This window comes from Copadichromis virginalis, linkage group LG9 (assembly GCF_057382275.1).
Source record: "Copadichromis virginalis isolate Kocher_CV1m ecotype Utaka linkage group LG9, C_Virginalis_male_GT1.1, whole genome shotgun sequence".
In the NCBI taxonomy this organism is placed as follows: Eukaryota; Metazoa; Chordata; class Actinopteri; order Cichliformes; family Cichlidae; genus Copadichromis; species Copadichromis virginalis.
Window position 1 is genome coordinate 35,247,442 of NC_140626.1, and position 16,783 is coordinate 35,264,224.

Below are 16,783 nucleotides of genomic sequence, written 5' to 3' on the forward strand. Positions count from 1 at the left end.
TCAGCTCCTGCTCTGATTCACAACCAGAAAACAAAGACTCACAGGCAGGGGGCGGAGCTACAGGGCGGGGCAGATGCCCAATTCTCACATATGATTGGATGACAGTGGAAACTGTTTGACTAATCAAGGTGATTGTTTTGATTTTACAGACAAAAAAAGACAAAGAGTGATTCATGCCATTCGTGTTTCTGTCACTTCTATACACACACACACACACACACACACACACACACACACACACAAACCAGTCTGGAGCTGTGTGTGTGTAACAGGCTGAGTTGTGTAATCTGTGACTAATGTGTTTTTAATTCATATGGAGACAGTTGAGCATCCATCACACACACACACACACACACACACACACACACACACACACACAGGTGCTCTACAGCATTCAGGTGACCCTCACAGACACTGAGTCTGCACTGCCCTGGAGGAACAGCTGGAGCTTAATCATAGCCAGATGTTTGTAGATATTGATCATTCAATCAGCTGAAACAATCGCCATACCTGCTCAAGGTATTCATGTTTGCACAAGACACACTCACGCACTCATACTGACACACGCCGTATCACGTGCTACACCTCAGATCTTTATCAGCGGCCCGTGGGTCCATGGTAGTCGCTCACGCGTGATAATCGTCTTTGTGTGAGCTGAACCTGACTCATCTGATCCGCTCCAGCCTCCATGCGGGGTGGGCGGTATAAACAGTGTGAATTTGGCCAACGGTAGAGATTTTGACTATACCGCTCTACCGCGATAGCGCATGTTGATGGTGTCATCAAGCTGCGCCTGTTTCGATCAAAAGCATTGCAGCAGCCGCAAACAATATCATCTGTACATGCTGCCAGGCGACAGTAAAAGCAAAGAGACGAAGCATGTTTTGGAATATGAGGAAAGCCAGAAACTGTGCTTCCTCCACTTCTGTACCATTGATTCATTAATGCTGTATTCTAACACAGCTGCTCTATTCCCGTGTTGTTGCAGTATATGAATGACTAACCTCGTATTGTGGATGGATTATCTCAGTTGTTCTGACTGAAGTTTGGTCCGTTTACAGCATCCTGCCATGCGATTGCATTTGTCTCTAACCATCAGGAACCTTCACGTTAACTTTTATCGAGTGGGAAAAAGTTAGCGTTCATCCTCCAGCTTCACTGTGTTTATTATGCTAACATAGCTGTGTAGCTAGCGCTCACATAGCACATCATTATATACCAGCTAGCCCAACTTCAGTAACCCTACAAACGTCACTGCTGTTTAGTTTTCTGTCTTCATTCATGTTTGAAGTGACAGCAGAGCTGTACGTTTGAATTTTTCAGAAATCTCTCAGTCAGAACATGCAATATCATGTTTAGGTGGAAGCTAGCGAGCTAACTTCCTGCTAACTTCTAACTCCGTTAAATTTAATGAATCCTGTTTTCATGGATGCCTGGATGTTAAACTTAATTGTTACACCTGGTAAAGCTGCAACGCTAATCATTGTATTAAAGATGAAAGAATTTAGACAGTTTGTAACTCTCAGTGATGCTGCAGTGTTCGTTTGGCTTTGGGACCTGAAGCAGACGGAGTTTAGGACCCAGATTACTCCGCAAGGCTCCTGACTACGGTAGCTGTAATGGTCCAACAATCCATCAAGCGGTGCGGCTTCGTAGCTTAGCAAAGTCGTAAACATTTTTTGACAGATTTGTGAGCGCCGTGTAGCACATAAAATCGGTTCGAGGTCAGTAAGCACAACCAGAATTCATACATAAGGCGCTCTGTCGATTTTTGAGAAAATTAAAGGATTTTAAGTGTGCCTTATAGTGTGTTAAATATGTTACACACAAGAAAAGAATATATCGCGATATATATCGTTACAGCACATGCTTCAAATTATACCGTGATATGGATTTTAGGCCATATTGCCCAGCCCTACTCCACTCAACCACAGACGGAGGATGAGTGTCGTCACTGACCTGTGGCTCGGAGAACACTTCTTGAATGCTGTTGATTGGCCCAACTGGAACACCTGAGCCCTTGAACTTCTTCAGCCAATCAGCCGTGGTCTCCTGCAGGAACCTGACAGACAGATGAAGAGGATAACGTTTACCTAAAACATGTTCTGATTGGTCAAACTGTCCTGTCTCTTCATCACTGTTCTAGGCCGATCGTGGCTCAAGAGTTGGGAGTTCGTCTTGTAATTGGAAGGTTGCCGGTTCGAGCCCCGGCTTGGACAGTCTCGGTCGTTGTGTCCTTGGGCAAGACACTTCACCCGTTGCCTACTGGTGGTGGTCAGAGGGCCCGGTGGCGCCAGTGTCCGGCAGCCTCGCCTCTGTCAGTGCGCCCCAGGGTGGCTGTGGCTACAATGTAGCTGCCATCACCAGTGTGTGAATGTGTGTGTGGATGACTGGATATGTAAAGCACTTTGGGGTCCTTAGGGACTAGTAAAGCGCTATATAAATACAGGCCATTTACCATTTACCAAGGACCTCAGGGCTCCCGATGATGATGACAGTGAACAACTTGGCAACCACGTGGAAGAAGAACTCTTTTTCAACAGGAAGAGACACCTGACAGACACCTCCCAGTGTGTGTGTACCTCTGTGACAGTGTGCGTGTGTGTGTGTACCTCTGTGACAGTGTGTGTGTGTGTGTGTACCTCTGTGACAGTGTGTGTGTGCGTATGTGTGTGTGTACCTCTGTGACAGTGTGTGTGTGTGTGTGTGTGTGTACCTCTGTGACAGTGTGTGCGTGTGTGTGTACCTCTGTGACAGTGTGTGCGTGTGTGTGTACCTCTGTGACAGTGTGTGTGTGCGTATGTGTGTGTGTACCTCTGTGACAGTGTGTGTGTGTGTGTGTGTGTGTACCTCTGTGACAGTGTGTGCGTGTGTGTGTACCTCTGTGACAGTGTGTGCGTGTTTGTGTGTGTGTGTGTACCTCTGTGACAGTGTGTGCAGCAGCTGTTTGCGGTTCTCGACTCTCAGCTTGTTGCTTTTGTACTTGGGCTCCTCCGTCAGCTCCGTCAGCTCCATGACCTGCAGATTTCCACAGACAGCAGAGAGTGAGTGGGAGAAACATTCTTCAAGCCAGCTGTTTCCGTGGTAGCATGTCTGTGTCCGTACAGGTAAACGGACTCACCTGGCAGACTCGGACAAACTGCTTTTCATTGCCCGCAGCCACAACGATGTGCCCGTCTTTGGTTTTGAAGCCCTGAAAGAAAAACACACAACATGAACACAGCGACGTTTCAGTCTGATAGAAACCTCTGACAGCACGCTCACAACCGCACACGTCTAACCTCTGACAGGCTCTTACATTCACGTCCATACCTCTGCTCAGCTTGTGTATAATCCAAAATGATGAAGCATGAATATTACTGCAGCTAGACTTCCTCCAACATAAATATGAACGTGTTTTCTCTTGTGCGGAAGTTGAACGCGCTCCCCTCCATCTCTTCACAGGTTACTGCATGAGTGATGTGGGCACCGCCTTAAAGCTGATGGGACACCTCTGACTTCACGTCTGCTCAGCTTTTGTTTTCCACAGGTTCAAAGTGAAAAGACGCTGGGACAGCCTGGCTGACTGAGCTGGACTTCAACAACTACATCGATGTGCTTCAGGTCAGGTTTTTTTCACTGCAGTGCAACATGTTTGTGTTGTGCTGCAGATGGCAGAGCACGAGAGAAGAGCAGAAACTCGATACACTAACACACGATCAAAGAAATAAGTTTCAGGACTCCGGTAGAACAACTTCCCAGGACTTTAGGAAGTTCTGAAGCAGCAGACGCTGACTTTGTGCTGCCGACTGTGGGGAATAAAATCATTTTCATTAAGTCGATGCTTCCCAGCAGGTAGATATGAAATTTACTCTGATTAAATAAAAGGTGGTGAGATCATGAAGGATCAGCGTTAATAACCCGAAGCCCACCAGAGGAAACCTCCTCAAAAGGCCAGCCGATGGAGGCCTTCCTCCTCCTCTAATCTCCCCGCTCATCTTCTCCTCCTCTTCCTCGCTCACTGAAGTGCCTGTAATAAAAACTCTTCACCACATGAAAGCAGCAGCAGAGCAGCTGTCATACATCACAGCGCACACACTCGGCGGCGGCCACGTCCCGCTGCGCTGTGTGTGCATTCAGACCACTAACCCCTCAGTCACACTGCTGCTTCGGTTTCATCTCACCCTCCAGGGAATTGTGGGTAATGCAGTCCACACAGGGCTGCGATGGGACATTCACCCACAAAACCTCAAACAGTCCTCAGAGAGGTCGCAGCGGGCGGCTTCTGCCCCCTGCTGGCTGCAGACCTGAAGCTGCTGACCTTCACATATTTACATTTTTTAATTTTTAGGCTCCTCCAGCTGCTAGTTTTAGTTTCAAAGGACATTTCCTGATGTTCCACAGTCGCTGCTTTCATCTACTGCACATGTGCCAAACACTGCAGTTCCCCTGATGTCCACCAGAGGCTCCGGCAGCGAGCCAGTCCCCTTAAAACGTTGGAGCAGAAATAAACACGTTTACAGCCTGACACACAAACGGTTTGTTTACTCACCTGTTTAAGTTGTGTAAAGTTTGCATTATTGGGGGCGTGGCTTCTTTGACTGACAGGTAGATGCTACCGCATGTGGTTTCCGAGGCTAATTGGCAAAAAGAAACTGATGGGGTTGCTAGCACCATCCAGCATGCTGAGTCAACATCACCCAGGTTTGGATTGGTCCGTGTTGAACCAGCACGGTGTGTTCGGTTTATTTCACAGCCCAGTGCATCATGTCTGTGCATCTCTCCAGCCGGGACAGCCGATGTTTGTCTGAGCGCCTTTGACTTTGGTATTTATCGACTATCTGTAAGAAATGGTGCTTTAACATGTCTGTGTGAACTAGAATTTATTAGAAGTTTCTTTCATGTGCGGTCTTGTTTTCATTGTTTGAAGTTTTATCCTAACACAAATGTAAATTCAGAATTAGATTCCACAGTGTGGACACGCTGTAGCTCTGAGTGCAGCTGTAGTCCTGGAAGTCCTGCTTCTCCGACAACTCGTCTGCAGACAGATTATCGTCCGAGTTCAACCTCCGATCCTCTGAAGTCTCCTCTCTGGCACGGCGGATGTCTCTGTTTTTTTGAAATTGAACCATCTCAGAAATCAGATGTGAACTTAAAAAGCGTCGACAGGGGAACGGATGGCTTCTTCAGCTCTAACATCTTCCTCGCAAAGCCGCAACCACAACACCAGTAATTCTGTTGTTCCGACTGTCGTGATCTCCGGAGAACCCGTCGGCTCCGCTTTCATCTCTGGCGGCTTTGGGGGTGGAAGGAGGGTGAGGGAACGCTGCATTGTGGGTAAGCCGGTTCACACGAGGATTAAAACAGTGTCGGACGATAAAGCTGCGGCTGGTTAGAGATGGTGACCACAAGAATCGAGCCGCCAGAGGAAGGAGAAAACATCACGCACTGTGTGTGTGTGTGTGTGTGTGTGTGTGTGTGTGTGTGTGTGTGTGTGTGTGTGTGTGTGTGTGTGCGCGCGTCCACATGTGAGTCATGACCCTCCATAATAACAGCAACATCTCCCTCAGGCTGAGTCAGTAATGTGAAGCAGACTGACGGCGGATAGAAAACACGAGTGAATGTGAAGAAGTTCTTTATTTATTCATTTCTACTTATCTGACAGTAATAACAGTTAATGGTTCATTTTATTGAAATGAGTTCCAGGAACCCGAAATGAAGAAAACATCAGAGTTAAGGACTTTTAAAGATTCAGGTGGCTGGATCGAGCAGGGTCCGAGCGTGGGGTCAGGTTCAGTTACAGCTGAATGTTAAATCTGAGGGTTATCTTCCTGTTTTACAAACCCCAGCCAGGGTTTGAGCCGTCACTGAGGAAGCTTCATGCCAAAGAAATCAGTTTAGACTTTAGAAGAATTTAATGCTCACAAAGACAAACATACAAAGTTGTCTCGGCTTTTCCATGTGTGAAGGACTGCAGAGGGAAGCATCATCAAGAAATCCAAAGACTGTCACCGAGAACAGACCGGGCAGAACAAGCAAAGATTTCAAAACGAGTGAGTCTAAAGAGCCCAGAACCACTGAAGAGACACTCGTGGATGACTCAGCCGAGTCGGGAATCGCACAGGGATGCACTGAGAGGCTGCAGACCGGGAAATAGTCCACTTCTGCATGTCGCACTGAGGTATGCTGACTCTATGCAGATTCTACAGACTGCAGTGTACTTTGGTCAGATCAGATGAAAGCAGAGCTTCGTGCACAGAGTTTGGAGAAAGGAGACGGGCTACGACCCAAAGGAGCATCTCCACAGTGAAGCACAGTGGTGGCAGTATGTTCTGGTGACAATTCAGTGTCTGGGAATCTCATCGAGGTGGGAGGAATGATGAAGATAGAAGGATGTGTGATCGCTCAGGAGACGACTGCAGGCTGTTACCCAGCAAACAGGACACACTGCTGACCGTTAGCATCAGGGAAGCTAATAAGTTTTTGTGAAATCATTTTGTTTTTGCGTGCAAAGTAAAATAATCTAAGCAAACAAAATAAAACTGGCATGTTTTAGAAACACTTTTAAAAGTAGTCAGACAGCAAAAACAATACAAAGAACTGCAACACGTTAAAGAGACACGAGCCTGATCCAAGTCAACGCATCGTAACTTTAAGACCTACCACAGAGCCAAGTCTGCCAGAGCTTATCTTTATATTTTACCTGCTGTGGAGCCATTTTTGGGAGCATTTCAAGTTGCTATACATCAATACAACCATTATAGCCCCAATTTTATTAATATTTATGCTTTAAGTTCATAGAAACTACATAAATTGCAAAACAGTGCAATAAACTACAAAAAAAAATTGAAAATCATTTTTGTTTTTATTTGCATATATTTCCAGTTTTATTCCTCAAAACTGTAAATACAAAAAAGTTGCACAAAATAGTTTCTAGCCACAGGAAATTTATTTTGAGTGTCTTCAAAGTTTTATTTTTGAGATACACCAATTTTTATGCCCTGCAGGGAAAAGCAAAATAAATATTATAATGCTAATTTGCAAAAAAACAGCGTGTGCATGAAAATAAACTATTTCCAGCAGTGCAGTTTGAGTTCTAAGCATCCCAGAAACTATTCAGGAAAGCTAAAAGTCAAGCATGACTTATAAAAACACCAGTATAGGCTTATAAGGCCCTGAAAGTAAAAAACTACATTTTCCGTGAAAATGATGTCACTTCCGGTTTCGGGCAGGTCATGGCGGACATGCGATAGTTTGCGCTGGCGTCTATTCCAACGTAGGAGGTGTTATGAACAGCTGATCGGATCGGCAAAGCGTGTTTCTGGAATATTATGTTTATGTTGCTGCAAATACTTTTTACGAAATTTTGCAAAGCTATATGTGGAAGGAAACTGTGACCGAGCACAAGCTGATGGCATAAGATGTAAGTACAACTCCTCCGGTTTCATATGCAACTAAAATTATTGCGCTAGCTTACACGGTTGCAGTTGTACAGGGATTTAAAAATAGTTACACAAAACGGAGCGTGCCCACTCCGACCGGTCTTACAGGTTACAAGCAGGTTAATTATCAGAGATGCTCCGACTGAGTTGATGCTGTTGGAGTATGTAGAACATAGTTTGGGAGCTCGTCCGGGATCTACTTTAACCTCCCTGTAAATCTGCCCATTGCCACGCCCACCTCGTCATTAAGTATTCTTGTCAGCTCAAAGATGATTTTTAAAAGTCTCTGAAACAACTTTGTGCTGCCTGACAGCAGTTTTCAGTTCAATATGAAACTCCGTGAAGCAGGAGCGGTTCCAGCTGCTGCTTCTCTTTATTTAGTTTTATATTTTAATCAGGGTTTCCTGCATGGGTTGGTTTGTGTTCAGTTTGCATCTGCTGATTTCCATCCAGCCAAAACCCCGAGCGCTTTGAACCTTGCAGAAACAGATAATTCACATTTAACGACACCACAGAGAAGCCGAGGGAGAAGAGAAACAGCTCTAACTCTGCTCTCTCATGCTTTTATGAACCTTCAAATGTGATCAGGAAAAGAAACTGTCATTTGTTACAGTGACAGCCTGGAGGATGGACACACTCTGTTGATATCAAGAACCAACGCGATGGCCTCGAAGAGACGTTTGTGACCTTTAAAGTGGTTTAAGACAAAAAGTGCAACACGAGCAGAGCCGCCTGTGTGGTTGGTTTGAGGAGAACTGGAAATCACTTCCACCCAGGCGGCAGTGTGACACAAAACGTTTAAGATGACACTAATCACTTCTAATTGTTTGATAATTGTCCATCTGATTTATGGCTCAAAGCTCGTCCTGCTCCGTCCTTCTCTTGACGTCAACTCTCAGGACTTCCTCAGATCTCAAACAGCTCTTCCTCTGACAACGCTCACGCCTGAGACTCGTATATTTGGATGTTAGAAGCTCTGAGAAAACTCTCAGATCCGTAAATCTGCACCAACAAAGCTGGAGGGTGTGGCCGGAGAGAGGGAGGTCAGAGCGTGTCTGCTGCCGCGCCGAGACCCTGAAAGTGTAATTCAGCCCATCTTAGTCTGAAGCAGTTTCTGGCGTCAGAGACGTGTGTTCCTCCCGCAGATGCAATAAAGTCTGTTAATAACAAACAAGCTCACAGAGTCTCCTCAAGCCTGGAGGGAAACTGTCAAACACACCAGAACTACAGCTGGCAGAGACGCTCAAAGAGACACCAGAGAAGAAGAGCCACGCAGTCAGCTGGCTCACGGCTCGCCGACCAATGACGCGCTTCGATCATCCGGCTGAGGCGCGTTTTAGAGGCTAAACGCTGTTAAACCGTAACATCGCAGTGACAGAAGAGCGGACACGTCTGTGGTAAACTCTGGTTTGTGACTCTACTGTAGCTACATGTAAGTGCTGCTCTTAAATGTTCCTACAGTAGAGTCTGTCTCCTTTCCCAAAGGTTAAAGGTCAAACCACAACACGGCCCTGAGAACTACAACATGCTTACTATGTAAGATAGAGAAACATGTTTCTGCTGAATCAGCAGGAAATCACACCATAATGACTCCTTTGTTTCCTATGAAACCTGATTCTAGTGCAGCCACCTGTAAGTATAACAATGACACTTAAACTCTGTTTAATTAGAAAGGACTGACTGGCCACATTATAAAGTTCAACCCTTTGTTCTGCTGCCGTCGTCACAGCTGAGATCAGCTCATCATTATTTAATATTCGTGCATCACTTTTCAGTTTTCTTCTGTTTTCCTGACGTCACCGTTTTATTCTTTTATTATCTAACAATGTTGATTCAATGTTATATTTCCTGAGGTTTTTTCTGTCTTTTCTCTGTGTTGCAGGTGTGATATCAATAAAGTTATTGTTAGATAGTGGCCAGTTGAAGGTGTTACCTGGTAAGGTACGATGCTCTCGTGGGCCGTCCCCCAGCGCCTCGCCTCCTTCCCCGCATTCAGGTAGTTAGCAGCAATATGGCTGAGACAGGAAACCTGAGAGAGAGAGAGGCGGCAGTTACACCTGAGCCCGGTCACACGGGCGCTAACAGCTGATCTCTCCTCAGCGTCTGAAGAGCTGCTGCAAATATCAGCAGCGTGATGAAGGCACATGGATCACACTTACAAACATGATGATGAAGCTGCAGAGTTTAACACGGTCACCGAGTCTGGAAACATCACGGTTAGTCAGGGTCATGAATTTATAAAACAATTATTGGACCCTGTCAGCTTTATTTCACCAGCAGGTAACGATGAGGTTAAAGCTTCTCCAACGTCTTCACCGACACGCCTGCCTCAGCGAGTCACATGATGCTGTGAGGTGTGCGTGCTGCTCACAGACACCTGAAGGGTTACTTCAATATTTCCCTTCATCAACTTGAATCAAAGAATCTGCACTTCAGCCACATCACGATCACCTGACTCAAACTGCAGCGAGTCGCTGCAGAGACGCTCGTGGACGGTTTCTGTTGTTCTTCTACAAACGAAGCTTCAAGGATGACCCCCCCCTCCCCTCCCGGGTCAGGGTGCTGACAGGTTTTTATCTTCTTATCAAACTATTCTTCTGCATGACACTGACTTCCTCTGACTCACCACGACTGCTTCAAGCTGAGCTTCAGACTGTTTGACTCTCCTGCGCCTGAAGCTCTGTGGGACCTGCAGGCAGCTCGTAGCGGTTCCATCCCCCCGACGCTCACACGCTCCACACGGATTCGGATCAGAGCGCTGTGCGCGCTCATTGTTCGCACTGCGGCCGGCGTGCCTGTGGTTGCAGCACTTCAGACAGGAATGCAGTGGGATTTAAGAGGGGGATTGTGGGTATTTTATTTGTAGCAGCCTCAAGACTCGACCGCAAGGATCAGAACCTCACAGCCTTGTTAACCAATCACAGGAGGCGTGCTACAGATTGGTGTATGCAGTCATATTCATCATCATCCTTCATCGTGAGTCCAGACTTCAGGTAACATTTCTGTTCATGGGTTAAATTTAAAGGTTGGAGCTCAGGATGCTGGTTGGTGTTTGTTGGTGGCGTTTATGAATCTTCTTGGCAGGTCGGTGCTGAGGAGCACGGACGCTGCTCCGGTCCCGCATGCTGGACCAAAACTCAGCGAGACACACGTTAACTTTTATCCACATGTCATCCCATCATCTGTCCCTTTCTGTCCAAACACGACCCCGCTGAGCTGCCCAGCGCTTTCAGGCCGAAGCAGCTGTTTCTGCGTGTTTGTTTCTAAACTGCAGACTGAGACTCTCTGCAGGATCATAAAGTCCTGAAACGAGCTGAACTCGGTCGTATCGCAGCGCCTTTCCCAGCCAGAGAGGTGAAAAATGAGAATGCAGAAAACATAAAACATGCCTTTAAAAGCAACACTGTCAGACAAGCAGCGCGTCCTGACACTGCAAATCAAACGCACCCCGGGAGGTGCCGGGTCCAAGCGGGACGCGGGTCCCGTCCGTCTCCGAGTCCGGGTGGTTGCAGGATTAAGAATCGCTCGCTTCATTTAAACAGTCAGAGAAACACTGACGCGTCTGTTTAAACTGATCAGGATAAATCACAGGCTTGTTCCAATGCCTCCACCTTCCTGCTCCACACACAGCTGCAGCGACTGCTTATCTGCACCGTCACAAACACTCCATCGATCAGCCAGCCTCAGCGCTTTCATTTACCAGCTGACCCTGAACACAGCGCCGTACCTGCTGCAGGTAAGAGCGTCTGCTCAGCTGATGTGTCCTGAGGCTCTGACTGAGCTTGTGTGTCACCTGAGTGGGTTTCAGCTGCCAGCTGAGCGTCACAGCGCCCCTACCTGTACATCACTTCCTCTCAGCACCTGGAGTACCCGCTGGTCTGCTGGCGTCTCTTACACTGCATTCACCTGTGGAGAATACTGAGAGCTGATTGGCTCATCGTCAGGTGGTTTTACCTGTGATGACAGCAGGTTGCAGTCGATGTGAACTCCTCTGCCCGTCTTCTGCCGTTGCAGCAGGGCGGCCATGACAGCTCCGTGTGCGTACAGCCCCGTCGCCAAGTCCGTCATGGCGACTCCCGGACGCACCGGGTCGCCGCCCTGCCAGCAGAAACAGAGGATTATGGGAGATGATCCAGAAAGCTGACGTGCTGTGAACGCGTCAGAGTCAGTACTTCCTGTCAGTGCTGAGATTTACAAGGACTTATTCCAGATTAATCCTGTGCAAAAGTCTTGAGCCACCCCTCGTTTCATATACTAAGGAAATCTGTCTCATTATTATGTATGAAAGTACAAACACAGGAAATAAGGAACGCTGAGTTTGCACAACAACAAGCCTGAAGCTAAACATTTGGTGTGAGCATGTTTGTTTCTATCTGTGCCTCTTTCTGTAGGACAGGGCTGTCAGAGGTCTGCAGGCCTCACTCTGCTAAAGAGGATCAAGTGATGTGTGGGAGTAAAGAGCCTAAAGGTCACATTTAAACCTGGTGTCTGTTCTGTGCACAACACTGGTCGTCCCTCGAGGAAAATGCTCGGGTACAAGGACTGGACTGAAGGTGAGACATGAAGCAGCCAATGTTTACAGAAGAACTGAAAGAGCTTCAGGAAGCTGGAGCCACTCAAACAATACAAGAAGTTCTGGCTGCTTGGAAGGAAAACAGAGAAACGAGGGGTGAGTCGAACTGTGAGGACATAAAGTTTCATTCAGTAACTAGTAAATCAAAGATGAACTCTAAACTGCTTCAACATTCTTCATCTGTTCATGACCGTAAGTTTCATGTGCCTGGCTTTTATTTTGAAATAAAATATCTGCATCCTGAAGACTGTTTCACAGTGTTTACATTCTCAGCTACGATGACGAGCCAAGAAAATGTTTAACATTTTAATTTGAAGTTCACTTTCTGCACTTCCTGCGTGCTGATATTTCTACAGCCGCGTCGCAAAGTTCTGTAAAGTGAAGCCAGACATCAGGTCAGAGTCTGACAGTAACATCACAAGTGTTTCATTTGTAAAGACATGGAAACCTGTTCATGCTCAGCAGGATCAGGACGTTACTGAGCATGTGCGGTCTGAGTCTGACCTCGGGCCCGGTGACGTGCATCATCCCTGACACTGCCGAGGCGATGGAGTCGTACCCTGGACTCTGAGCGTGAGGACCGGTCTGTCCGTAGCCTGAGCGTACACACACACACACACACACACACACACACACACACACACACACACACACACACACACACACACATTACTGCCTCGGTGCCAGTGGTCTGGTTTCTCTCTGACCTGAGTGAAAACACAGCAGGGAATCAAACCATCGGCCTCTCGGCGTCTCCTCTTACAGGAAAACCACATTCCAGCTGATGTTGAGTCTGCAGCTGTGACTAAACAACAAGACGGATTTCCTAAACAGTCCGAGCTCAAAGCTCGCTTTATATCAGGAAACAAAGAAAAATCCCACAAAGGCTTTGAAAATGATAAGCAGCCACAGACAGCCTGAGAAACAGCCGTGACCTCCGAGGCTCGCTGAGCGAACATCTGCAGGAGAACGATGTCAGTGCGCGGCTCCGTGCACGTCGTACGTGCACATCTAAACATCTGTCCTTGTCGTCTCTGGTGGGGTCGAGCTTTTCATTCGATCACACCTGAAACCAGCGACTCGGACCGTGAACTCATCAGGAGTGTCTGCTGACCTCAGATCAGCTGAGCAGTAAACTCTGTTCCCCATAAATGTCTGTACAGTCAGGCTTTGCTCTACGAGTCGCCCCCTGCTGGACATTAAAGAACATGCAGGTTTTATGTCCATGTTTTGTGAAGCGCCTGTTTAAATGTCAACGAGCTGATGAACACATGGAAGATCCACACTCTGTGGACCGGTTCTTCCTGTGGAAGTGACACCAGAACTTAAACCTGCTGCTGCTCTTTGCTCTGCGGGACAAACGTCCAGGACGTCGCTCCGAAAGCTCAGGATGAAACCAGGCCGTAAATCTGCCCACTGCATCCAGCTGCTGCAGCTTAATGAGGCCTCCTGGGTAATGTAGTTCATTTCTCCTCAATAAAGGACGGGAGGGGCTGGAGCAGTGAGAGCGACACGGAGAGGAATGAGGGCAAAGGACACAAACAGGAAATGGAAAGAAAACAGAAGAAAGGAGGCGGAGCAGAGAGAATGAAACTCCTTCATCGTTTATGTCGCTCGTTTATTCTCAACACATTTTCCATCAGCTCTCCTGACGGACGGGTTTTAACGGCACTCTGCCCAAATCCTCGCTCCACCCTGCAGGGTCACAGCTCTTTACTCCACCCGAGGAGTGGAGTGAACCTTATTAGTGCTCGTGTGGAGAGGAAGAGTCACCCTGTGGAAGAGTGACACACAGATTCCTGTTTGCAGACATCCATGAACTTCCTCTGAGCAGCTCCACCCTCCCCCCTCTGCACGTGCTCAGACTACCTCCACCTCTCTGACTCTGAGCTGTCCTTCTGTCACACTCGTCTCCACCCTGCCTGCTCTCTGTGGCTGGTTGACCGCAGGTATTTAAACTCCTCCACCTTCACCACCTCTGCTCTGTCTTGCTTCTCTTCTCTGCAGAGCACACCTCCACCTCTCCTGTGCTGTAACATCACAGCCTGCAGACAGGAAGCAGAGCGCTCCGGCAGGAAGTCTGTTCATACTGTGGAGTCTGACCCCATCTAGTGGCTCAGAGGGAGAACTGCAGGAGGTGGAGGTGTGTTTCCACAGCTCCTAAATCCATCAATACTGGACGTTCCACAGTCCTTGAATCATGTGACTTGAGTGGGTGGAGCCTATCAGCTCCATTTTTCCACTCCTTTAAAGGTTCCTCAGACACACCTGGAAACACGGGGGTGGGGCCTGAAACACATGTAAGCCTGTTAAAAACTGTTACCTGTTATGGAGCAGTAGACGAGCCGAGGGTTGAGTCCGCTCAGCTGCTCGTATCCCAAACCCATCTGACGGAGTTTCCCCGGCACGTAGTTTTCCAGCAGCACGTCACACACTCCTGCGAGCTGACACACAACCAGAGAGTGGAACAGGCTGAGGCAGAAACAGAGACCTGGTCACTGTGTCGTACCTGCTGGACGATCTGTGCTCCTCTGGGATGTTTCAGGTCCACGGCGATGCTCTGAAATCACAGTTCATCCCAAATTATCCCAAACACGGATGAAGCATCGGCGTCAGGTGAGCGAGGGAGGCTGACGTTTGACATGTTTGCTCTGTTTACAGCTGAACACCTTCCAGTTTGCAGACTGAACCCTGTCAGAGTCCTGCTGATGCTTAAACTGTTTCTAATGAATGTGTTTGTGCCGACTCGGCGCTCACACACCAACCTTCTTGTTCCGGTTCACGCTGAGGAAGTAGGCGCTCTCTGACGCCACAAACGGAGGACCCCAGGCTCTGGTGTCGTCACCTGCACCTGTTTGACAAAACGCACAAACACTATCCCACAATGCTTTGCTCACAGCGGGGCAGGAATGAGGCCCAGCGCTCACCTGGTCTCTCCACTTTGATGACCTGGGCTCCGAGGTCTCCGAGGATCATGGAGGCGAAGGGCCCGGCCAGAACTCTGCAAACATGAACATCCACGTTAGTGCTGAGCCGCCACACTGCCAACAACTCAGAGTGTTACTGCAGCGCTCACACTCACCTGGTCAGGTCCAGGACTCTGACGCCCTCTAGTGGCCGAAGGGTTTCACCTGAAATTCAGACGAGAATCCCAAAGAGGAGGAGAGTCAGCTTTGGTGTTCCTGACAGGTAGACAGTGTTCCTGCTTCAGGTGAGAACAGCTGAAACTCTGTTTGAGCTTTGTTAAATATCTGTGGGCCAGAGGCGGCACACCTGCGGGCCGGACTCACTCTGAGTGTGAAGTGAAAGATCAGCCTGACAGCAGCTGGGTTCTCAGACCCAGCAGCAGAAGTATAAAGCAGGAGGAGCAGACCCCTCTGCATCCTGCACATCTTCTCTGGTTCGTGTTCAGAGCTGCTTTAATTCCTCATGTCACAGACGCAACAGGGTGAAAGCATTCCTTAGATTTTAGTCCACGTTAACATGACATCACCATGACATCATTATCCTCCACATCCCAAAGCTGAGGTCAGCAGCAGCACTGACGCTCAGGTGGTGCTGACAGACCTCCACAGCATCACAGCAGCAGGCTGAGCTCTGACACAGGCAGGACGGATCCAGGCTTTAAACTCTGAGCCGAGCACAGCAGGAAACCTTTCTCCATCTTCTGCTGTCTGTTTGTGAGTCTGTGTGAGCTGCAGCCTCAGCTTCCTGTTCGTACTCACAGGAGTGACACTCCTCTGACCTCAGCAGGTCACTTCCTGCCAGACCTGCTGCTTGCTGGATGTGAGCTCAGGGATGTCTGTGTGGAGATCTCAGCTGAGCAGCAGTTCCTGAATCACTCAAAGTTCCCTAAATCTGCTCTTCATCATGATGCACCGAAATGCTGCCTTGCGATAGGCTGATTAGTGTGCACCTAAAGTGTACCTAATAAAGTGGCTGGTTAGTGTATTAAAAGCATAATTACGTTATTGTAAATGATTGCACACCCTAATTATATCTGGATCACCGTTTAAAACATGCTGTGTGTTTATTATTCCAACGTTCCCGCTTTTCCAGCCCGCTGACTGGGAGGTCTGTTTGTTGGACTCAGCGGAAGTGGAGCTGCTCTGCGACAGCTTCACACACCTGAGCAGACTTTGACCAACAGCAGGTCAAAGTTCAGAAGTCCTTTCAGTGTAACACGCTTCGGAACATGCAGGCTCATTTACCTGTGTGCACGCCTGCAAGGTTTGATCATGTGAGCAGCTGTTTGTTACCGATGAGCCGATCGGTCCTGTCACCGGATACCTGGACTGTTCGGCTAATATTAGCCGGCTAGCTTTAGCAGCAGGGCCGTACCTGTCCGCGTGCTGGACTCCCACCGCCCGCCCCCCGGGCATCTCAGCGGCTGCAGCGGTGACGCGATACCAGCCGGAGAGCGAGCCCCGAGACGGCGCTTCAGCACCCCGACACACGCAGACATCGTCCACCTGTTAGCATCAAGCTACACGAACGATGCTTCCGGCCTGAGCCTTTCAAAGTAAAACTCAGCCCAGACGCAGTCTTATGTATGTCGGCTGTTAGGACTCGTTTCAGAGCCGTTTGTGGATGTTTGGCTTTGAAAGGCCCCTAATATTGTGACGTGGAATATCAATGGTTGTAGTACACCAATTAAAAGGAAAAAAAGTCCTAAGCTATCTTAAGTCCCGTAGTGCAGATATAGCATTTTTACAAGAAACGCATTTTGAAAATGAAACAGAAGCCCTGAAAATGAAACGAGATTGGGTTGGGAAGGTGTTTCATAACT

General features: G+C 48.1%; 1 protein-coding gene across 3 annotated transcripts in view; it reads right to left on the minus strand.

Moving 5' to 3' along the window:
• sugct (succinyl-CoA:glutarate-CoA transferase) overlaps positions 1-16,575 on the minus strand; it is a 72,087-nt gene extending 55,512 nt beyond the window's left edge. Inside the window, exons 1-12 of one of the 3 annotated variants that reach the window (XM_085469121.1) lie at positions 16,336-16,570; positions 15,077-15,125; positions 14,922-14,995; positions 14,760-14,845; positions 14,504-14,554; positions 14,318-14,438; positions 12,499-12,590; positions 11,376-11,519; positions 9,355-9,450; positions 3,122-3,193; positions 2,921-3,018; positions 1,960-2,062 (exon numbers count right to left, since the gene is read on the minus strand). In XM_085469121.1, coding sequence (XP_085325247.1) covers positions 1,960-2,062; positions 2,921-3,018; positions 3,122-3,193; positions 9,355-9,450; positions 11,376-11,519; positions 12,499-12,590; positions 14,318-14,438; positions 14,504-14,554; positions 14,760-14,845; positions 14,922-14,995; positions 15,077-15,125; positions 16,336-16,459 — 1,110 coding nt within the window. In that variant the 5' untranslated portion in view covers positions 16,460-16,570. Of the gene's footprint in view, positions 1-1,959; positions 2,063-2,920; positions 3,019-3,121; positions 3,194-9,354; positions 9,451-11,375; positions 11,520-12,498; positions 12,591-14,317; positions 14,439-14,503; positions 14,555-14,759; positions 14,846-14,921; positions 14,996-15,076; positions 15,126-16,335 lie in introns of all 3 variants that reach the window. The other 2 variants (XM_085469123.1, XM_085469122.1) reach the window with 2 other exon arrangements.
• Positions 16,576-16,783: the final 208 nt, after the last annotated feature.